Source organism: Ostreococcus lucimarinus, chromosome 6 (genome assembly GCF_000092065.1).
Source record: "Ostreococcus lucimarinus CCE9901 chromosome 6, complete sequence".
Lineage (NCBI taxonomy): Eukaryota > Viridiplantae > Chlorophyta > Mamiellophyceae > Mamiellales > Bathycoccaceae > Ostreococcus > Ostreococcus sp. 'lucimarinus'.
Window position 1 is genome coordinate 594,637 of NC_009360.1, and position 22,300 is coordinate 616,936.

At 60.6% G+C, this 22,300-nt stretch overlaps 9 protein-coding genes across 9 annotated transcripts; 5 read left to right on the top strand and 4 right to left on the bottom strand.

The window, feature by feature from the left end:
- Positions 1-112: 112 nt before the first annotated feature.
- Positions 113-1,837, top strand: OSTLU_41082 (predicted protein; the record flags this gene model as incomplete). Its single annotated transcript, XM_001418242.1, has 2 exons — positions 113-1,133; positions 1,332-1,837. Coding segments are annotated over 2 exons (1,527 nt in total), but the record flags the coding sequence as incomplete, so codon positions are not given.
- A 3,648-nt stretch (positions 1,838-5,485) lies between these two features.
- Positions 5,486-6,640, top strand: OSTLU_15867 (predicted protein; the record flags this gene model as incomplete). Its single annotated transcript, XM_001418243.1, has 1 exon — positions 5,486-6,640. The coding sequence occupies one exon, from the start codon at positions 5,486-5,488 to the stop codon at positions 6,638-6,640; it is 1,155 nt and encodes a 384-aa protein (XP_001418280.1).
- A 996-nt stretch (positions 6,641-7,636) lies between these two features.
- Positions 7,637-8,905, bottom strand: OSTLU_32283 (predicted protein; the record flags this gene model as incomplete). The annotated part of the gene is made up of 1 exon (XM_001418491.1): positions 7,637-8,905. One exon carries the CDS (start codon positions 8,903-8,905, stop codon positions 7,637-7,639), a length of 1,269 nt encoding a protein of 422 aa, XP_001418528.1.
- A 755-nt stretch (positions 8,906-9,660) lies between these two features.
- Positions 9,661-11,295, top strand: OSTLU_92928 (predicted protein; the record flags this gene model as incomplete). The annotated part of the gene is made up of 1 exon (XM_001418244.1): positions 9,661-11,295. One exon carries the CDS (start codon positions 9,661-9,663, stop codon positions 11,293-11,295), a length of 1,635 nt encoding a protein of 544 aa, XP_001418281.1.
- A 102-nt stretch (positions 11,296-11,397) lies between these two features.
- Positions 11,398-15,133, bottom strand: OSTLU_49740 (P-ATPase family transporter: phospholipid; the record flags this gene model as incomplete). The annotated part of the gene is made up of 1 exon (XM_001418492.1): positions 11,398-15,133. One exon carries the CDS (start codon positions 15,131-15,133, stop codon positions 11,405-11,407), a length of 3,729 nt encoding a protein of 1,242 aa, XP_001418529.1. The 3' UTR covers positions 11,398-11,404.
- A 371-nt stretch (positions 15,134-15,504) lies between these two features.
- Positions 15,505-18,850, bottom strand: OSTLU_32286 (predicted protein). Its single transcript, XM_001418493.1, has one exon. It carries the CDS (start codon positions 18,624-18,626, stop codon positions 15,522-15,524), a length of 3,105 nt encoding a protein of 1,034 aa, XP_001418530.1. The 5' UTR covers positions 18,627-18,850; the 3' UTR covers positions 15,505-15,521.
- A 156-nt stretch (positions 18,851-19,006) lies between these two features.
- OSTLU_49745 (predicted protein) lies at positions 19,007-20,839 on the top strand (the record flags this gene model as incomplete). The annotated part of the gene is made up of 1 exon (XM_001418245.1): positions 19,007-20,839. One exon carries the CDS (start codon positions 19,007-19,009, stop codon positions 20,819-20,821), a length of 1,815 nt encoding a protein of 604 aa, XP_001418282.1. The 3' UTR covers positions 20,822-20,839.
- A 232-nt stretch (positions 20,840-21,071) lies between these two features.
- Positions 21,072-21,560, top strand: OSTLU_32288 (predicted protein; the record flags this gene model as incomplete). Its single annotated transcript, XM_001418246.1, has 1 exon — positions 21,072-21,560. One exon carries the CDS (start codon positions 21,072-21,074, stop codon positions 21,558-21,560), a length of 489 nt encoding a protein of 162 aa, XP_001418283.1.
- A 76-nt stretch (positions 21,561-21,636) lies between these two features.
- Positions 21,637-22,155, bottom strand: OSTLU_15873 (predicted protein; the record flags this gene model as incomplete). The annotated part of the gene is made up of 1 exon (XM_001418494.1): positions 21,637-22,155. The coding sequence occupies one exon, from the start codon at positions 22,153-22,155 to the stop codon at positions 21,637-21,639; it is 519 nt and encodes a 172-aa protein (XP_001418531.1).
- Positions 22,156-22,300: the final 145 nt, after the last annotated feature.

The following is a 22,300-nucleotide window of genomic DNA, read 5'->3' on the forward strand; positions in this document are numbered from 1 at the left end:
CATCGCGTGTACAACTGCACGCACGCGCTTCGCACGCGCGCTCACTCGCCCCGCGCGCGCACCGACGCGGCGCTCTTCGAATCTCTCGCGCGGATTATAATCGCCATCGCCGATGGGCGTCCCGAAGTTTTTCCGATGGCTCGCCGAGCGCTACCCGCTGCTCCAGCAAGAGATCGCGGGAAATCAGATCCCGGGGATCGATAACTTGTACCTGGACATGAATGGTGTCATTCACAACTGCTCGCACGGCGCAGGGACGGATGTGAATACGCGAATGACTGAAGACGAGATGATGTCCAAGGTTTTCGCGTATTTGGATCATCTGTTTCGAATGACGCGACCGAATAAGATGCTGTACATGGCGATCGATGGCGTGGCACCGCGAGCGAAGATGAACCAACAGCGGAGTCGACGATTTCGAAGCGCGGCGGAGGCGGCGAAGGACCGCGAGGAAGCGCGTGCGAGAGGCGAACCGGAGCCGGAGGGCGAACCGTTTGATTCCAACTGTATCACGCCGGGGACGGAGTTCATGGCGCGGTTGACGGAACATTTGAAATTCTACGTGCGTAAGAAGCAAACGGAAGATCCACTTTGGGCAAAGGTGACGGTGATATTGTCTGGGCACGAAGTCAGAGGTGAGGGCGAGCATAAAATCATGGAGCACATTCGATGGGCGCGAACGCAGCCGGACTGGGAGCCGAATCAAACGCACTGTTTGTACGGCCTCGACGCCGATCTTATCATGCTTGCTCTCGTCACGCACGAACCTCACTTTTGTTTGCTTCGTGAGGTCGTGAAGTTTGGCGGCGGCGAGAAAGGGCAGCCGAGCCGGGAGATTTTGTCCAATCCCACCGACGACGGCTTCATCTTGTTGCACATCGGCTTGTTGCGCGAGTACTTGGATTTAGAATTCCGCGAAAAGAATCTTCCGTTCGGATACGAGCTCGAGCGCGTCATCGATGACTTCATCTTACTGTGCATGCTCGTCGGGAACGATTTCTTGCCCGCTCTGCCGACGCTGAACATCGCCGAGGGCGCGCTGAACACGCTCTTCAAAGTGTACCACGACACGTTGCCGATGCTTGGAGGTTATATCACTGGCGATGAAGGGGGGGGTACTTTTAACCCTGAACGTTTGGAGAAGATCATGAGCATCATGGCGACGTTCGAGCGACAGGTGTTGGAAGAGCGCGCGATGGATGTCGAGAAGGAAGAGGAGAAGAAGTCTCGACGAAAAGGTCGCAACGGTGGTTCCGCGTCCGATCTCACTCCCGAGGAGAAGTTCGACAAGGATTTGAGTGAGATGAGCGACACCGAAGGCGTGCCACAAGTTTCTGCCGACCCGACAATGATGAACGCTGCGAAGCGGGCGCTGATTCTCGAAGGTGGCGAGGAGGGCTTGCAAGCGTGGAAGGATACGTACTATCGCGAAAAGCTCGGTTTGAAGATTGGCGAAGCTGCACCGCTGGGTGAAATTAGACAAGCTTATTTCGATGGTTTGAACTGGGTCTTGCGTTACTACTATCGTGGTGTTGCGTCCTGGACTTGGTACTATCCCTACCATTACGCGCCGATGGCGAGCGACTTGTGCGCCGGCATGGGCGGTCTCACGTCTGAGTTCGATTACGGCGAACCGTTCAAACCTTTCGAGCAGCTCATGGCTGTACAACCACCATCGAGCTCCAAGTTACTCCCCGAGCCATTCCGCCACTTCATGGAAGATCCGCAGTCGCCCTTGGCTGAGTTCTTCCCGGAAGACATCAAAGTTGACTTTGAAGGCAAGCGCAACGACTGGGAAGGCGTCGTGCTGTTGCCCTTTTTGGACGCCGATCGCTTGAAGGCTGCGGTCGCTTCCGTGGAACCGTCGCAGCTGACTGCTGGTCAAATCGCGCGAAATGTGCCCGGTAATCTTATATATTTCAACCACGCCCCCTCGGGCGCGGGAGACGTGCAGAGCACTTTGCCAAAGTCCTTTGCAGGCTTGTTTCCGGCGAAGAGTAAGATGACCATGCGCATGCCGCCGGGCGAGTTCCCGGATGAGATGAAGTGCTTCGGTGGCGAAGATTCCGTGTTTCCAGGAACGACGCTTGGTTTAGACAGTCCAAGCGGCTTCCCGACGATCCGCACACTCCCCGTGTCGGGGTCTTTGAAAACCGCAGGCGTCAAAGTGTTTGGAAACGCGTCGAAGAAGGAATCGCTCATCATTCAAATCAACGGCGTAGACGTAAACTTGGTCGGAAACTTGGCGGGAGTCGGTGCGAAGGACATTGCTCCAAGTCTCGTGAATAAACGTGTGCAAATTAAGTGGCCATATCTCCAAGAAGCTCTCGTCGTGGGCGTTTCCGACTCGAAGGAACGCATCGTTCCCGTTATCGGCAAGCCAAACGAGTTAGCAAGCAAGCCGAATAATGCCACGGAATGGAGCGCGGACATGGAAAAGGTTACCCGCGAGTATCTCGAGAAGTACGGTGTTAGTGCAGGGCGTTCGAACATTGCGCTACATTGCCGTGCGTGCGAAGGGCTCGTGAGACATCCGGACGGATCTTTGCAGAAGCGTTTCTCCAAGACAGAGATGACGGTGCCGATTCAGCTCGTCATCGCCAAGCACAACGCCCCTTCGACGCGTATGGACGAGCGTCCCGCGCTCGACGTCGGTGAGTCTACTGGTGATTTCGTCGACGGTGATGTCGCGCTGTTCCTGGGTCGCTCAAACTTTGGAGCGCTGGCTGTCGTCACGGATGTTTCCCCCGCTGGTTTGGGCGTCTCGCTTCACCCCGTGCCTCTGGACACTGGCTTGTCGCGCCGCATTTTAAAAGGCGTTGGACAACGTTACATGGCCAGCGGTGAGATGGCACGTAAACTAGGAGTGAACCCGAAAGTTATCGGTTGCCTCACGGGCGCGGTCTGGGTGCAAGAGAGCGCCAAGGCGTCTCGCGGCGATCGCGTCGACGTCGGTCTGAACTTGAAGCACAATGGTAAAATGTTGTGCGTCGCGGGCTACTGTCGCCCGACACAAGGCGACAAGCCGGGTTGGGAATACAGTCAAGAGGCGTTGCGAGTGTTGCAAGAGTACAAGCGTGCGCATCATTGGGTTTTCGCCGCGGTCGATGCCGTTGATGACATGCGCGACGGAATCAACCTCGAAGACTTCATGGCGGACACGCCCGAGGCTGGACGTCTCGCCGCAGTCAAGGGCGTGAAGGCGTGGTTAAAGGCGCATCCCATCGCACGCCGGCCGCTTGTGCCAGCTTCGTCACAAGTCGCGACGGAGGAAGCGATTCGAACGCTCGTGAGCACGACCGCCGGTGGTGGTAAGCAGCCCAAGGTGGTCGATCTCGAGGGCGTGTCTCCGCTCTTGCTCATGCGCCCGGTGACCGAAGGTGCCATCGTCGACTTGTACGCCGGTGGTGATTTCGAACTCGGCGATCGCGTCATCATGGTAGGAGACAGTGGTCAACCCGCGTTTGGTTCGCGCGGCGCGATCGTCGCCGTGCACACGTACACGGACGCGCACACGCAAGACGCGCACGCTGAATCTGTGGAAGTGTTGTTCGACGAAGACTTTGTCGGCGGTAACGATCTTCACGGTATGATTCCAAACAAACGCGGCGCCATGCTTCCGGTGGCGCAGCTCATCAACTTGTCGCACCCGCCTGCAATGCCGAACCTCGGCAGCGCGGCGCCCAAGGTTGTGGTTAAAGACGCCAAGGGTGATATGAGCGCTCCGACGCAGTGGAGCGAGCGGGCGCCCAAGATCGAACGCGAAGTCGTCGTGCAGCCGAAACTCCCCGAGAAGGACAGCAAGGGCTTCGCCAGCGCGAAGGGCGCTGGTCGGGGCAAGGCGAAAGCAAGCGCCGCTCCGTCACCAGCGATGATTCCGAGTAACGCGCGCATGCTCTCGATGTTGAACAACGCCAAGATTGCCTCCGTCGAAGCCAAGGCGGCCAAGCCGAAGAAGGCACCGATGAGCGTGGCCGAGCTCGAGGCGCAAATGCTCAAGATGATGTCGCCTCCGAAACCACCGGCCAAGCCCGCGGATGGGTTGAAAAAGAAGCCGATGAGCATCAAGGAGTTGGAGGAGAGCATCTTGGCCGCCGCCGCCTCTGGCGACGCGCCGCCCGCGCCGCCGGGCCCCAAACCGACCGAATCCCCCAACCCTCCGCGCAAGCCGAGAACGAAGAAACCAGTCGCCGCCGAGCCCGCCGCAACGCCACCGCTCCCTCCGACCCCACCACCGATGCCATCCGCCGCCATGCTGTCGAAAACCGCCGCGAACGACGCGTCCGAACCCGCGTCGAGCGCCGAAGCCGAAGCCGAAGCCGAAGCCGAAGCCAAGCCCGCGACTCGCCGCATGGTTCCCCGCTTCCTTCTTCGCACCGGTAAATCGTGATCTGAGATTTGATTCGTAGAGACGTCGTCTCGACGGCGTCGGTATAACACGTTTGTAGTAGATCTGTACGCGTCTCGCTCGCGCCGTCCTCGCTCGGAGGGTTTAGGCCTCGCTGGCTGCCCGCTTATCCATCATCGCATCTTGTCGCCCGTCGCCCGCTTCGCGCGCGCACTTCGCGTCGCTCGCGGTCTCGACGCGATGTTCGCGCGCACGACGTCCACGCCCGCCGCCCTCGCGCGCGCGACGCCTCGCGCTTCGCGCGCCGCGCCGCGCACCGCCGCCGCGCGCCCGTCGTCGTCATCGATCGCGCGCGTCGGCGTCGCCGCGCGCGCGCCTCGCGCGGTGCGCGCGCCGACCGCGCGCGCCGACCGAACCGCCGTCGTCTCGCGCGGCTTGTTCGACGGCGATAAGGACGAAGGCGGCACCGCGACGGCGCGCGTGAGCACGGACGCGGTGATGATCGACCCGGTGGTCGGCGCGAAACGCTTCAGCAACTACTTCTGGGCGGGCGTCGTCACCGCGGGCAGCACGGGATTCCTGCTCACCGGCGCGTCGGCGTACCTGCACCACAACCTGGTGTTTTTCCTCGACGCGACGGACATCAAGTTCTTCCCGCAGGGATTGGTGATGTCGTTTTACGGCGTCGCCGGCGCGATGCTCGCGACGTATCTCTGGTTGACGATTTCCTGGGACGTCGGCGCCGGATACAACGAATTCAACAAGGATGAGGGAATCATGCGAATTTTCCGCTACGGGTTCCCGGGGAAGAATCGTCGGGTGAATCTGGTGAGCGATCTCGCCGACGTGCAGGCGGTTCGCGTGGAGATCAGCGAGGGCGTCAACCCGCGGCGCGTGGTGTACGTTCGATGCAAGGGCAAGCGCGACATCCCGCTCACCCGCATCGGGCAACCGCTGACGCTGGCGGAGGTGGAGCAGCGCGCGGCGGATTTGGCCAAGTTTTTGCAGGTTCCGATCGAGGGTCTTTGACGCATCCTCGTCCTCGCGTCCGCCTTTGCTTTAATCATTGATTTATTCAACCTTAGCGCACCACATTCGCCGCTTCGTTCGCGCGCCTCAGTCCGCGACGCCCGCGCGATGCCGCGCGAGCGCGTCCGCGACGTCACCGCCGTCGACGTCGACCTCGCGCGCGCGCCGCGCGACGTCCTGACGCGCCTCGCCGACGAATTGCGACCGCGACTCGACGCCGCCGCGCGCGCCGCGCGCGACGCCTCGCGCGTGTTCTCGCGCGAGCGCGCGCTCCTGGACGCGCTGCGAAGGAAATCGCGCGCGCAGCACCGGGCGTCGAAGCATCACGGCGCGCTGACGCGCGCGTGCGCGCGCGGGAGGACGTACGACGCGCAGGAGGCGGTGGCGAAGCTCGAGGCGTTGGCGCGAGACGTCGACGCGTGCGCGCGCGACTCGCGGTTGGCGTACGGAAACGATGCGCTCGTCGTGCCGGCGCGCGCGCGCGCGGACGAGGCGATGCGAGCGGCGTGCGCGGCGTGCGCGGTCCTGAGCGAGCTGCAGGGAGCGGGAGAGGATTGCGTGGAGGCGTTCGCGGGGCAGCTCGGTCGCGGGTACTTCATGGCGCTGAGCGCGACGGCGACGGCGTGCGCGAGTCGGGTGCGGTGCGAGAGCGCGCGGGTGTTGCGGGCGCTCGTCGGCGCGTATAACGTCGTGGTGGACGTTCGGGAACACTTACCGCCGCCGGGAAGGTACGACGCGGCGTTCGGGCGACGGCCGCCGGCGGAGTTGCGCGTGGCGACGGCGGCGGACGGCGGCGTGCGCGCGACGCCCGTGGGCGACGACGAGGTGCGCGCGGACGAGGAATTGGACGTGTTTTGGGCGTCGGCCGTATCGAACGCGCGAGAGGGCGCAGAACTGAGCGCAGATGTGAACGTGGAGGCGGACGACGAGCTGAGCGAGCTCGGCGTTCGCGTCGATCGCGACGACGTCGCCGAACGCGACGTCATCAGGGTGGCGAAGCAGTCGCAAGTGCCTCAGGCTAAGGCGCGAAAATACGAGCGCACTGTGAGTGTGGCGTCGCCATTCGGCGCGCTCACCGCCGCTCCCGCTGTTTTAAACCCATTCGCGCCGAAAAAACGTCGAAGAAAGAAGAAGGGCGGCGGCGAGGAGCCGCCGACGGCGGGGAAAAAGAAGAAACCGAAGCGGAGCGACGCGCCAAAAACTGCCGCAGACGCGTTCGAGCGATTGCGTCAAATAAGCTCGTACGGAGGCGGGCCCGACTAGCGTAGATTAGCGTAGAAATAGTGTGGTGGTGTACAATACAAAATGCGCGACGACCGAGCACGTTCGTTTGTTCGTTCGTTTGCGCGTCAAACGTCAATCAAGTATCAATCGACACCGCGCTCAGCTCATGAGCGCGAGTATCTCGTCTCTGAAAAGCAACCACTGCCCCGCGATTTCACGCCCGACGTCGCGCGTCAAGCGCGCGTCGTCATACATGACCGCCGCGGCGATCGCCATCCAAAATACCGCCCACAACCCGGCGAGCGCGAGCGCCACGCGCGTGGTCGCGCCCACCACCACACCGACGCACATCACGAACGTCTCCGGCGTCCATCGTTTCACGTTCGCGCCGCGTTCGCCCTTCGCGACAGCGACGGCGTCGCCATCGTCGTTCGCCCCGCGACCGGCGATTTCGCACGCCTCTGGCGACGCCTCGAACGCCGCGTTCTCCCGCGTCGACCACGTCGTCTTCGACCGTTTCACCGCGCTATCGATGTCGCCGTCGCCGTGACGCGCCACGCGATCGTCCGCATCGCGCGTCACGAGCGCTTTCCGTTCCGCCTTGACCGCGCGTTCCAACGCTTCGATGCGTCGCTCGTGCCTTTCCGTCATCGCGTCCAGCGCGTTCGCCATCTCTTCGAGCTCGCGTCGGCTCGCCCGCGCGAGCTGCGTCGCCTTGTTCGCGTCCGCGGAAACGGCGTCTTTGACGTTACGCAGGCGCGTGCTGAACGTTTCGAGCGCGTCGTCGACGGCGCGTTGAAGCGCGTCGAGACGGACCGAGAGCGCGTCGTCGGCGGCGGTCGTCGTTCGCGCGCGCGCGTCGTCGCGCGCGGGCGCGCCCGCGAGCGAGACGTCGTGCATCGTCGTGTCGTTACGTTCGAGCGCGTTTTCGCGACGACGAGGTCGTCGCGCGTCGCCGTGTGCCGTGGGAGACGAACCGACTCTTTGCTGTCTCGTCGCCGAATCGGCGACGCGCGCGCGACCCGAGCGCCGCGCTTAATCGTACTCCACACCGGCGAACGCGAGGCCCAAAGCCGGTGCGGGCGGAGCCGCGGCCCGACGCTCGCGCGACCGGGCGATTCTGAGCAGGACGTCGTCGTCGCCGGCGAAGACGGCGGCTTCGCGAATCGTCGTGGCGACGAGACAGCGAATCAACTTGCGCAAGAAACGGTCTGCGACGAGCTCGATGACGATGACTTCGTCGGCGTCGATGTCGGTGATGTCGATGGTGTCGTCGTGAGCGTCGTTTCGGCTTTTCGAGCGCCGAACGCCGGCGGTGACTTTGGAGTCGTTGTCGCTGTCGGCGCCGTCGCCGGGCGGCGAAGGCAATTTCGCCTCGAACGCCCTCGCGACGCGAAACGTGACGACGGAACTCTTCCCAGGCGGCGTGCCTCGCGCGAAGGCGTGCATATCGATCGGCGCGTTCGCGCACTCGCGCACGAGCGCGGCTAAGATTCGATCGATGATGCGCGCGTCCAAATCAGCCTTCGGCGTGCGCGACTCGCGAAACGCCTGATTCTTCGGCAAGCAATACACGTACCGTCGACTCTTCGCCGCGAATGTCGCGTGAAACGCCGAGCCCGTCTCGCGCACGTCCGACACGCGCAACAGACCCGCTTTGCCCGGCGCTGAATCCTCATTCACCAACCGCTCAATCTCCGCCGCGGAGATGGCGTCCGACTTGCTCCAAAGCGATACGCAGCTGGCGAGCGCGCTCACGCCGCGATCCGTCCTCCCCGCCGACGGCGTCGGGCGCGTCTTATCCAACACCGGTCGCAGCGCCAACTGCAACGCCGCCGACACCGACGCGCACCCCGGCTCGAACGTCCCGTCGTACGCGAAATCCCTCGACGCGTTCCACGCGAAGCCCGCGAACGACGGCCCGTGATACGTACACTTCGCCGCGAACGTCCTTCGTCCTTCCCTGCGTCTTCGCCCCCCGCTCGCGCCCGCGTCGTCGCCGCTCGCGAACACGATTTCCGCCGCGCTCAATCCGAGCTCGCGCAGGCACGCGTCGCCTCGCACGCACCGCCTGAAGAATCGCTCGACGCCGCGCCACGGCCTGTCGTCCGCGAACGCGCTCTGCTGCACCGGGTCCCAGCGCCCGACGTTGAACTCGCATCCGGCCGTCGCGCCGTCGTCGAGGACCAGGGTTTGACACGGATGTCGCGTCGCGACGCGCGCGTCGTCGCTCGCGTTCGCGTCGCTCGCGTCGCTCGCCCGCGACGTCGCGCCGACCGGCGGCGGGACGCGCGCGGTCGCCATCGACCCGCGACGCGCGCGCGCGCGCGCGGCGCGCGCGCGCGACGTTCGAGACGCTCGCGCGACGCGCGCGAGACGCATGCGCGCGCGCGAGGACGCGCGGGCGCGGCGTCGCGCGCCGATGTGCGACCGCGCGCGCGTCCCGGTCGTTCGCTAACGGTCGTCACTCGACGCCGCGATGCGCGACGCCGACGCCGCGAGCGACGGCGACGACGGCGCGAGCGCGTCGGAAGAGTCGGACTCTTCGTCCTCGGGCGCGCTCGGGGACGTGGGCGCGCGCGAGCGCGATGAATTCTTCGACGAGGGCGCGGATGCGGCGGACGAGCGCGCCGTCGTTCGCGCGCTCGGTGGCGCCGACGCGGCGACGACGGACGCGCGCCTGTCCTGCCCGGGGTGCTTCGCGCTGGTGTGCGTGCTGTGTCAGCGACACGAGCGGTACAAGGGGCAGTACCGCGCGGTGTTCGCGCGAGGGGTGGAGACGTCGACGACGAGCTGTCTGCGGCCGACGGACGACGACGGCGACGGCGCGGACGAAAGGTACAGGGAGGTGACGTGCGCGCAGTGTGGGACCGTAGTCGCGGTGCAGGATGATGATGACGTGTATCATTTCTTTAACGTGTTCAGCGCGGGGTGATGGTGAGTGATGGGATCGACGACGCGAACGCGGCGGGACGGGACGGCTGCTATTTACGTCGTCGCCGAGTAAATTTCTCGTCGCGAGACGTCATTCGTGCGCGCGCGACGAAAACGGCGCGACCATGCGGAAACGTGCTGACGTCGGTGGATCGATGGCGTACGAGACGATGACACCGGCGTCGCACGGTGAGGGCGAGGACGACGCGACGGCGACGAGCGAGTCAAACGCTTTGACCAACGGGATTTTCAAAAGCGGAGATACACGTAAACACGCGCGCGCGGAGACGCCACCGACGCTTCGGGATGCTGCGTGGGACTGGATAAGCGTACAAGCATGCATCGTCGCAGGCATCATCGTGATAACTGGCTACTTTTCCTTCATATCCACCGGTACGTGGCGCAAGTGCGTGAAATCTCTCGACGTAGACCTGCGTGATGCTTCGGGGCGAGAAGAAGTCATTCGAACGTTTCTACGCTGCACTTTCGCGCGCGAACGAGGTAAAAACTATCGACCGTGGCGAATGGGTGACTTTTCCGTGCTCTTCGTGCGGCTGTCGACGATCACATTTTACGGCGAGGTGATTTTTCACCAGATGAGCGCGTGGCACGTCTCAAAATATCGTAAGTGGCGCACAAAGTTCGCCGTGCAATCGTTCGCGCAAATGTACATCGTTTACTTTGTCATGATATCGATTTTGGGGTATCACTCGACATATTCTCACATTGTCGTCCTGAACTCCTTTAGTGCGCTCTTCCTTTGCGGTGCGACGGCGAAGGAGTTTTGGAACACAAAAGGTTTGAGTTGGTTCTGGACGTACTTTTTTGGACCTGGCATCATCGGTAGGCCAGTGGTTGAATTCTTCCTCGTCATCGTCGCCGATCCGAACGTTAGCGCGCCTCTCAAGCTCGCCGTGCGGTTCATTTTTCTGCCCTTACTGTGGGAAACTTTTCGCGGTTTTGAAAGGCACTTCACGAGGTTGAATCCGTCTCCTGGGCCGTGCCTTAATCTTCCGTATTTCATCTCTAGCACGCTCCAGGAGTCCTTCGTCTCGAGGTATGTGATGTTTCTGCTCTCTGCGGGCGGTGCGGTGAAAAGCATGGCAACCGTGCAGGCGATACTGGCTTTACACGAACTCATGATGAACGTCGTGCAGAAGGATCGAGACGTGCACTTGGTTAAGTTATTCCTCGGAAAACAGTCCGCGGAAGCTCTGCTCGTGTCGCGCAAGCAGCACGATATCGTTGCCTTAAACTCAATCGTCTCTTCATTCGCAGAGATTTGTGCAATCATCGTGATTTCTCTGTACTTGTATGTCTTTCGCATGGCGAGCGAAGGCAACGAGGACGTCGTCGACTTGAAGGCGTACGGTGTGCAGGCGATAAACTTGATAGCGATCGAAATGGTGCTTTCGTTCTTCATCATGTACGTTCAGCAACGGTTCCACGGTATACGACACGGCGATGTTTTCCCTAAAGGGTATTTTTTACGCAAGGGAAGATGGCTCGCCGTGAGCTATAAATTCGTCGTTTTTCTGTGGATCACCGCCATGATGGCGCACAAGGTGACAATTTATCTCGTTGGTAATCAGTTCCACAAGTACCTGTGCCCGCGTATCAACGATGATGGGAGCGTCTTCACCTTTCAATGTTCGACAGAGGATTACAAACTCGCGCCAGGAGGGTTTTACTACAACTCGGAGGCGTGGTTGATTCAACAGTACGACTATCCCGTCGCCGTTTTGTCGGACAAGGGGTAGTGGCGGTCGCGTGGTTGTTTGTCCGCGAGCTACAAGCGAAACAAACTGTCACAAAGTAGAAGATGTAATAGCGATAGGTTTACTGAAACACACCTCCCGATAAAATAGTTTACAAATCGCGCGCACTTCTATCCTCGGGTAGCGTGGGTAAAGACAAGCTCTCTAGACTCACGCCGCGCGAATGCGTCGGAGTGCGATCTTGGCTACTCCGGCGACCTCCTGGGACGTCGGGAAATTGCGTTTCTTTGCCCCAAACATCAGCGAAAGACAGTTTACGACGGTGTTTTGGCGCCTTGATCTCCTCCGCTTTCACCGGAGCGATTCCTAAGCTTTCAACGACGACGCCGTGTAAAGTACCACTTCTTCGAGGCGACTTGAGTTCAACGTCCACTTTTTGGCGAGGCTCGACGCCCTCCTTTTCGCTCTTTCCGCCGGACGACCTCCGGATAGCTGCGTCTCTATCTTGCACCTCATCGGCTAAAGTCGGCCTAAAATATCGCATGAACATGATGGACGCAATGTAGGGCCAGATGGAGATGATCGCCACCGGCCAAAACCCGAGCCAGTATTTCATCACCTGAGACGTTATCGGTAAAAACGTCTTGTAACTGTAAGTGGAGTAGTACACTTCCGTCTCACTTAACGCCATGTTCAAGATGAACCACAGTAGGATGGAACCCCATATGACTACGTGATGAAATAAAGTCCAAAAGTTGCACAACAATCCGAGTTGTACGTTCAAAGCGATGAGGAGCGCAGTGTACAAAGTCGTTCCGACCTCCCACAGCCCAAACGGCTGTCCGCTTTCCGCGTCCGCTTCGCCCGTGTGGATGCCGTAGAAGACCATAACGAAGCTCACAACCGCGACGTAAATACCGTACGCAAACCAAGTCAAACGACGGCGCGACGTAAACTGTGAGTTCGCCTGTGTTTCTCTGTACAGTTCCGGAACCTCCATCGAACTCTGCGGTTTCACGTCTTGGTCAAGGATACCGAGCGCTAGTACCGGAAAGTTGGTGAAGAAAATGTTGAACGACGACATCAGCCAATCGTTGTACACAGTCTGTCCGCTGGCTTTGGTGTGCATGTTGAATATGAAAATAGTCAAACCAAAAGCGATGTTCTTAAAGAAGAAGTACGTCACCATGCGTGCAATTCGCTTGTAATTGTATCGACCGTGGAGGAGAAGAAGGCGCTCCAAGAAGCGGAACTGGGCAAATGCGAAATCCGACGCCATGACTGCTTGCATACCCTCTTGGCCACTGATGCCGACACCGATGTGAGCGGCTTGAATCATCCCGACATCGTTCGCACCGTCACCGATAGCGAGCGTGATGCGTCCAGAATCCTTCACGAGAGTCGTCACGAGCGCCTTTTGTAAAGGCGACACGCGGCAGCAAATAACCGCGCTGCACTTGGTTCCCAGGGCTAGGAAGCTTCCGGCGAGCTCTGGTTTGAGAGCCAGCGTGAGCGAACGACCGTCGATAACCATACCGACGTCGGCGTCGAGCTGAATCGCGGCTTCGGCGTCTACTAAACCAGCTTCAATCTGCTGCTTCACTGAGGCCATGGCGAGGCGTTGAAATGTCGCGCTGTCGATCTCGCCGTTGTTTTCTTGTTTAACCAAATCTTCGACGTTGATGACGCGGACCTTCATTTGCGGAGTGATGAGCGAGCACGCTTGCCCGATGTTTATCGCAGTATCTTGCTTGTCACCGGTGAGTACCCAAACTGCGATGTTTGCCTTCATGAGTTGTTCAATGGTACGCGGTACGCCGACTTGCAATTTGTCTTCAATCGCAGTCGAGCCCAACAGCGTGAGGTCTTTCTCGATGAGATTCGCCACCTCTTCCAGTTTCTCTTCACGATTTTGGAGAGCTTGGCTCGCCTCGATGAACTTTTCATTCCACGAAGCGTACTCAGAAGGGTTGATGACTCGACGCGCGAGGCACAACGTGCGCAAACCGCACTTTGCCCACGCATCCATGTGCTCCTGGGTCGCATCCTTGAATTCATTGCCGTTCTGAGACAGTCGCTCATAAATGACGTTGTCGGCACCCTTGGTGAAGAGAAGGATACGTCCATCGTTTTTGCTCTTCACGATGACGCTCATGCGCTTTCGAGCCGACGTGAACTCCAGCGTGTTGAGAATGGTGTACGTCACGTCCTCCGTCCCCGGTCGCCCGTCATTGAATGCTTCTTCCTCAACCGTGATTGTCGTTGCCGAACGATGCTTGAAGAAGAAGCCGAAGCGCTTTGCCGCGACGACGAACGCAAGTTCATCCGGGCTCTCCGCCTGATAAACGATTTCAGACGGGACAGGATTTCCTTCAGGAATAACCGTTTGACAAATGCCGAGTACACGGAAAAAACCGCGACAAATGTCAGCGTCTGATCTCTTATGCCACGCTCCGTTCTCAAGTCGCTTATCGCGGAAATTGAACGATGGCTCGATTGCGTCACCATTTTTTGGTGGCAACGGCTCGCCCTTGCGCTGCATGATGGCTCGTTCTATCTCCGTCACACCCTCGCCGTACGCGACGCCAGCGATCGAGCACTTGAAGAACTCCATCGTGTTGCACGTCAGGGTACCAGTCTTATCACTCAGCACGGTGTGTACCATACCGAGCTCTTCATTCAGGTTGGTCGTTCTCGCGAGCGCGGGAGTGTCCGTCTCTTCGTGGTACATCGCTCGATCCTTGTTCAGGAAGACAAATCCTTGGAAAACCTTCACCAACTCCAAAGAAACGTAAAGAGAGATTGGAATAAGATAGCCGTATAGGACGTAGGACGTGAAAAAGGCAATAACACCAACGCTGGTTCTGTTATCCGGATTGAACGTAACATCCTGTAAGTGCACGGCCAAGTACCAATGGTCCTTCGCGCCGCTACCAATCCAGGCGGAGCAATAAATCGCCGAGGCCGTGCTCATAACGAACAGCGCTATCAACATGGTGATGACGACCCCATCCATTTGCTTTTCGAGGTGCGAGCGCTTAGACGGGGTATCCGTGGCGTTCATCATAACCTTTGAATCGTGTCCAGTGTACACGCACACGCCGACGATCCATTCCGTGTTGCGAAGACTTGAACCTCGCAGCAACATATTTGAAGGATTAAGCGAGACTTTCTTACCGTTCGGGTACAACGGCGCGCCGATGGACAAGTTTCCAGAGTACGTGTACAAAGAGTTGTTTGGATGCTCGCATTCGATGAACGTCTTTCCCTCGGACATCTTCGCAAACGTTTCGCGATCAAACTTCAAGTCCGCGACGTCAACCGAACGCTTGGTTTTCAAGTTTGTTTCCCCGTCCAAGTTCTTCGTCTCGACGTAACACGCGTTTTCGTCACTCGAGCTATCGAGCATGATGAGGTCGCAAGGGAAAAACTGGTCTCGCACCACGCGCACGATGTTGCCGACCTTCAAGTCGTGCCACTCGCAGTTCTCAAACGACTCCCCGTTAAATCGTTCAGTCGTCGACGTGTTTTGGACGCGATCTTGCACGTGTCTCTTGTAATCTTCTACCGCTTCCTTAGCCAGCGACAGCCCAATCACCATAGTCAAGGGCGTCCACGTCGTGTACGGCTGGATCGGCGAGACGGTCGGAAAGAGCGAAATCACCGCCACGGACAAGAAATACAGGTTCGCCACCCGACGAAACTGTTCGTACAGCCCCTTCGGCGCGAAAGTCACGACATTGTACTTCCCCGTGCAGATGGAATTATCCTTACACTTAAACTCCTTCGCCAAATCCTTCCCGTCGTTCGGTTCGCCCGCGCCGAGCACCAATTTGCGCGCCGTCGGCTTTGCCCTTTTCCGTCGCAAACGTTCGACCATCGTCGGCCTGCGCTCCAGCGCCGCCGCTGCGGTCGTCGGCGCCATCGTCCGCGCGATCGATCTTCCGCGCGATCGTCCTCGCGCGCGGGCGTGCGCGGCGCGATCTCGCGAGCAATTTTTGGCGGTTGGAAACGATCGGTCGTTCGATCGGTTCGCGCTCGCGATGCGTCTCGCGTCGCGTCGCGTTCGGGTCGAGGATGCGCGTCGCGAGTCAACGTCGGTATCGATCGACGGTGCGATGTCTCGCGCGCGTGCGGCCGCGTCGCGCGACGCGCGAGGGCGGTTGTGAAGTCTCCGGGCCTTCGACGAGTCGTGAACCGCGAAAAAACCGGTTTGAAAAATTAAATTGGCGACTGCGATTACAACGAAAGCGAGGGCGCGGCGACGACTAGGCGACGCGAGGCGCGCCCTGGGCGTCAAGATTCACCCAGCTCGCGTCCGCGAGCGGAGCCTTCTCGGATGAACCGATGATGGCGATCGCGGGGGCGACGCCGCGGAGGTGGGCGGCGGCGACGCGAGATAAATCCGCCGGCGACGCGGCGAGCAACCCGTCGCGGAAACGCTGACGCTCTTCGTCGGTGACGCCGGTTAAGAAACCGGAGTTTCCGCGCGCGCTGGGAGCGAGCGGGGCGTCGAGTTGCTTGAACGCGCGAAGTTGAGCCTCTTCGAGCTCTTTTGTGGTGATGTTCTCCGAGTTCGTGGCCCATTCGATGGATTTGGTGAAAGTGTCCAACGTCTCCGTCGTGTTCGGATCGCGGTAGGAGAAGAAGGTGAAGAGCGAGGACATCGGGTCCGAGGCACAACCACCGCCGTAAGCGCCGCCCTTTTCGCGAATTTCACGGTGAAGGTAGCCCGCGCTCAACGCTTGCGCGAGCAAGAATAATGCCGGAGCGTCGGGGTGGCTGTACGGCAACGCCGGAAGCGCGGCGGAGCAGTAATTGGTTTGCCCCGGGATGGAGACAAACACCTTGGAAAGCTCGGGTTTGAACGTCTTCAACTTCGTCGCCACGGTGTCCTTGTCGCTCGGACTGGCGGCAACCGGCTTGATATCTTTCAAGAACTTTGCGAATCGACGTTCGGTGGCGGAAAAGCTTTCTTTTTGGCACGCGATGCGGCATCGCTGTACGCGCTCGGGGCGAAGCGCGAACGCGGCGATTTCGGCCATCGCGGTTTCAACTTCATCGATCGCGCCTTCCTTGGACAAGCGCGAGACGAGGCCGACGTGAGGCAATCCACTCGTTTCGTTCGACAACGCACTCGTGGCGCTGATTTGAGCGCCTGCGAGGTTTCTCGCGTATTGCATGCCTTGCTGTCCAACGGAGGCGCCGAGTGCGGCGGCACGACGTGTCAACAACAACTTGACGCGCTCTTCTTCCCCTCGCCACTTCGCCGTTTGCAAATCGGTGAGAATATCGAACATCGCGTCGACGTTGCGTTCGAGCGCGTGACCGCTGATGGACAGCGACATCGTCGGCGTACCTTTGCCGTCGGTGGGAGTACGAACGACGGAGCCGACGGAAAAGCCGCCTGTGCGAAGCTTGATTTGTTCCGCCAAATCCTTGTACTTCATCTTTTCCGTGCCGAGCTGATCGATGAAATCCATGAACATGTCTAAATAAGGCACCAACCGCTGCGGAAGACCATCCAGATCAAAGTGCGTGCTAAAGTAGACGACACCGTTGGTCGGTTGCTCGTCGTACTGAAGCGGAATGTTACCGGCGATTTTCATATTCTTCGACCCCCAGCGCTTAATGTCTTTCGGCACGGCCTCGGCGACGATCAGGGTGGGTAACACCGATACGTCTTCCTTCTTATCTTGATTCTCTTTGAGCACGAGCGCGTCGGCGACGATCTTCTTCTTCTGGTCCTCGGTCAACGTCTTTTCGATGCTCTTCAGCTTTGCCTTCTCCGCTTCGTCGAGCTTTTTGTCGTAATCAGGATCAGTGCGCGCGGTGATCGTGAGACGGTGCGTGTTGTCTAAGAACCACTTTTTGATGAGCTTTTGCCAGTACTGCGGATCCGCGTCGAGCGCGGCGTTGAGCTTGGCCGCGAGCTCGGGCGTGCGCAACGCGCGCAGCGAGTCGCCGTCGTGCACCCACGTCGAGAAGGCTCCGAAACCGGTGTACAATCCGAACTGCGTCGTAACCGCCGCGGAGTCGAGTTCGAGCTGGTGCATCACCGCTTCGACGCGCTCGCGCGGGAACCCTTCGCGAGAGATGCGCTCGAGAACGTCGAGAATAGTCTTTTCAATCTTGTCCATATCCGCGTCGGCGACATCCTTCAAGCCGACGGCGAAGGACGTCTCTCGGCGAGAGCCACCGTAGCCAGTGCCCGGGGCGAAACCGCTCCCGAGGCCGGGCTCGAGGAGCGCTTCGTAAAGGTACGATTGCGGTCCGCTCGTGAGCAAGTCACTGGCGACGCCCAAGGCGAAGTTGTCCAACGAAACTGGATCCTCGATTTGGTTCACCATGAGCCACGCGAGAGAGATGAGCGACTGCTTGTTCGCGTCAGCCACCACCGCGTCCGCGGGTACGGTGGCTTCGACGCGCTTCGGCGCGGTGAAACGCTTTTCGTCTTCGACGATCAACTTGCTCACGTCGAGTTTATCAAAGCGGTGCAACGCCGAGTCTTCGATTTGCTGCAAAGTCTCCTCGAGCGGCAAGTCGCCGTACGTGTAAAACTTCGCGTTTGACGGGTGATAATGCAACGCGTGGAACGCCTTGAGCTGTTCGTACGTCAAGTCGGGAATGTTGACCGGATCTCCACCGCTGTTCCAATGGTACGTGGACGTCGGGAACAAGTTCTCGCCGAGCGCTCTGCCGTATCGCGCGCTCTGCGACCCCATCGCGCCCTTCATCTCGTTGAACACGATGCCCTTGTAAATCAAATCGCTCGTCGGGTCGTCCATCTTCGCGAACTCGAAGCGGTGACCTTCTTGCGAGAAATCCTCCGCGGCGATCTTGGGGAAAAACGCGGCGTCCAAGTAGACGTCGAGCAAGTTTTTGTAATCCACGCGGTTCATCGTCGAAAACGGGTAGCACGTGAAATCGCTCGCCGTCATCGCGTTCATGAACGTGCTCAACGATCGTCGCAGCATGTTAAAGAACGGATCTCTCACCGGAAACTTTTCGCTTCCGCACAACACCGTGTGTTCCAACACGTGCGCCACGCCCGTCGAATCCCGCGGCGTCGTCCGAAACGCCACGTTGAATCCCGCGTTCGAGTCGTCCGCGCCCACGTGCAGCACCTTCGCCCCCGTCTTCACGTGCTCCAGCTCCACCGCCACGACGTCGTACGGCATCACTCGCTTCGTCGACGTCACCTCGAACGCCCCTCCCGCGAGCCTCGTCCCCGGTTTCAAATTTTCCAGCGCGTCGAGCGTCGCCTTCGCGTCCTCGCTCGTCGCCCGTTTCGTCGCCGTCGCCGTCGCGTTCGCCCCCCCGACCCGTCCCGCCCCGATCGCCGACATCGACGCCGCGCTCGTCCCGACCATCACCTCTCGCCGCGTCGCTCGCGTCGCTCGCGTCGCGTCTCGTCCTCTTCGCCCGCGTCGTTCGCCGAGTCTCGTCCTCGCGAATCCGCGCGTCGTCGTCGTCGCCGTCGTCGTCGACCGTCGCGCGACCGCTCGAAGCATGCACCGCGCGTTCGGCGTCGTCTTCGCGTCGCTCGTCCCTCGTCCGTCGCGCGTTCGTTCCTTCGCGCGCGCGCGCGTCGCCGTGTGTCGTCGTCGTCATCGTCGTCGTCATCGTCGTCGTCATCGTCGTCGTCGTCGTCGCTGTTACGGTTTTTTTTACGCGTCGGCGGCGGTCATCGCGGCATCGCGCGACGCGCATGCGACGCGCGTGGCGGTGCGCGCGCGTCGCGACGCGCGCGATGCCGACGGCGACGACGCGCGCGAGCGGCGCGAGCGTCGCGGCGCGCGCGCAGCGGACGACGACGACGACGACGACGGCGGCGGGGACGCGATGGGGACGGACGGGCGGGAGCCAGCGACGGGGGCGCGCGGCGACGGCGCGCGCGCGCGCGGTGGGGACGGGAACGCCGAGCGTGTGCCCGGGGTGCGGGGTCGGGCTGCAGCGCGAGGACGCGAACGCGCCGGGGTACTACGTGACGCCGAGACGCGCGCTGGAGGCGGCGGCGGCGGCGGAAGAGAGGAACGACGAGGACGACGCGGAGGAAGCGAGCGAGGCGTTCGAGTTCGAGGACGGCGACGACGATGTGGACGACGACGCGATCGACGAGACGTACGTGCCGCCGGGGTTCGAGTTGATGGATGAAGAAAACGTGAGCGGGTTGGACGCCGAGGAGGCGGCGGCGCGGTTGGACGCGTTGAATTCTTTGTTTGACGACGACGAGGACGACGAGGCGACGAAACGACGGGCGAAGAAAAAGCGTGGACCGCCGACGGTGGTGTGCGCGCGGTGCTTCGCGCTGCGAACGAGCGGACGGGTGAAGAACGCGGCGGCGGAGGTACTGTTGCCGTCGTTCGATTTCGCGCGCGTCGTCGGCGATAGTTTCGAGCGGTTGACGGGCGAAGGCCGCGCCGTGGTTTTACTCATGGTCGATTTACTGGATTTCGACGGATCGTTTCCGGTGGATGCCATCGACGTCATCGAGCCGTACGTGGAGAAGGGCGTGGTGGACGTCTTGCTCGTGGCGAACAAGGTGGACTTGATGCCCACGCAGTGCACGCGCACGCGCTTGACTTCGTTCGTGCGACGGCGGTCGAAGGATTTCGGGCTTTCGCGATGCGCGGGCGTGCACTTGGTGAGCGCCAAAGCGGGGATGGGGGTGGCGATTTTGGCGCAACAGCTCGAAGACATGCTCGATCGAGGGAAAGAGGTGTACGTCGTCGGCGCGCAAAACGCGGGTAAGAGTTCGTTGATCAACCGCTTGAGTCAAAGGTACGGCGGCCCGGGTGAAGAAGACGGAGGCCCGATCGCGAGTCCGCTTCCTGGGACGACGCTCGGGATGGTGAAGCTCCCGGCGCTGTTGCCGAACAGTTCAGACGTCTACGACACGCCCGGATTGTTGCAACCGTTTCAACTCTCTTCGCGATTGAACGGCGATGAGATGAAGGTCGTTTTACCGAACAAGCGTGTCACGCCGCGCACGTATCGCATCGAAGTCGGTGGCACGATTCACATAGGTGGTTTAGCGCGCATCGACGTCTTGGAATCGCCGCAACGCACGCTATACCTCACCGTGTGGGCGTCGAACAAGGTCGCCACGCACTACGCGCGCACGACAAAGGGAGCGGACACGTTTCTCGAGAAGCACGGAGGGACGAAGATGACGCCTCCGATCGGAGAGGCTCGCATGAGACAGTTTGGCGCGTGGGGGTCACGCGTCGTGAACATCTATGGCGAAGACTGGCAAGCGTCGACGCGAGACATCTCCATCGCCGGGCTCTGTTGGATCGGCGTTGGGTGCAATGGGAACGCTTCGTTCAAGATTTGGACGCACGAGGGCGTGCAAGTCGTCACTCGCGAAGCGTTAGTTCCCGACATGGCCAAGAGTTTAATGTCGCCCGGTTTTTCCTTTGAAAACGTCGGCGGCGATTCGTCAAACAAGCGTCCGAACGATCGCGCGAATCGGCAACGCGGTCGAGGCGGCGGCGGCGGCGGCGGCGGTCGAGGCGGTCGAGGCGGTCGAGGCGGTCGAGGCGGTCGATCGCGGTCGTCATAGCGGTCAATCAATAAAAGTTGTAGTTTAACCATTCGCGCCCAAAGTCAACCATCGACAAGGGAAGAGGAACTGACTTTTTCGAGTCAACGAGGGTCCTTCGTCTCGCGCGTAAGACGCCACCTCACGCCTGATGACGTACTGCGAGTGTTGCGGAGAACAAATTTCGCACATCCCTCGTCCGCGAAAAACACGCGCGAAAAACACGCGCGAGGACGCGTACGTCGCGTTGCCGCGCGACGAGGATTATCACATGAGCGGCTATGAATTGAACGACGCCGAAAAAGCGCTTGAGTCTGCGGTGCGCGAGGCGCTCATGGACACGGTGCACCCCAAAGGAGTCGCCATGAATCGAGCGCTAGTGACTCTGACGGTGTTCAAGTTTGTGCCGCACCCGCGCGTCGGGCGTTCGTTCAAGGTCGACTGCACACTAGACGCTACCACCGGAGCGCTGGTCATCCAAAACTTTACGAGACGGAATTTCCTGAAGCTCGCGAGCGATTACGGGAGATTAGATTTTGGACAGACGGCGGTGATCATACGCACATTTTACGCGACGAAAAAGGGCGATCGAGGAATGCCGTACAAGCGCGTGCGCGGCTTCGTCATGTGGTCGAAAGGGCGGAGGCGGCCGGACGGTTCGCGAGACGTAGCTTTCGGACGAGCGTCCAAGGCGGAGTTAATCGCGTCGTACGCCATGGACCCTCCACCCCCAGCCGAGCGCGTCGAGTTCATCGGCTGATTTTTAATGTCACGAAATAAGACTCGCCGACTCGATAAATATTACACGCGAAGACGACGGATGCGCCGTAGACGCGTCAATCTTCAGATTCCTCTGCGCCCTTTTCGGCGATGCGTTGATTTTCCTTGATCCTATCCATGAGCTTATCCGCGATCCCGTCCTTCCAATCTCCACTCTCCACCTTCTTCACCTCCACGACTTCGCCGTTTTCGTCCAACTCCATCTCGCGCTCCAACGACTTCGCCACGCCGAGCACGCTCTTCCCCATCACCGCCGCCGTCACCACGTCCGCGAGCACCAAAATCACCCCAAGCTTCCCAAACTTCGTCGCCGTCTTCCCCACGTCCGCCGGTTCGCGCTCTTCGTCCGTCGTCGTCGTCGCCTTTTCCTTCGCCGTCTCGCGTCTCTTCTCCGCCGCCTCGCGTCGCCACGACTCCGACCCCGCCGCCGCGTCTCCCTTCGCCGACGCCTTGATGATCTCCACGAGATCGACGTCTTCGTCGAACGTCGACTGCATCAACCAATCGATCGGCTGGCCCGCCGCGTCGGCGCGCCGCGGCGCCGTCACCGCGAGCGCGCCCGCGAGCGCAATCATCGTCTCGCGCCGTCCCGTCGCGTCGCACCTCGCGCGCGCGCGCCGTCGCGCGCCGTCGCGCGTCGCGCGCGCACCGCGCGAACGTCGCCGCGTCGCGGTCGCGCCGCTCGACGCCGTCGCGCGCGTCGCGCGCATGATTTGAATT

What these genes read in the sequence shown, in the direction of transcription:
- OSTLU_32286 (XM_001418493.1), bottom strand. Translation starts at nt 18,626, where the DNA reads ATGGTCGGGACGAGCGCGGCGTCGATGTCGGCGATCGGGGCGGGACGG.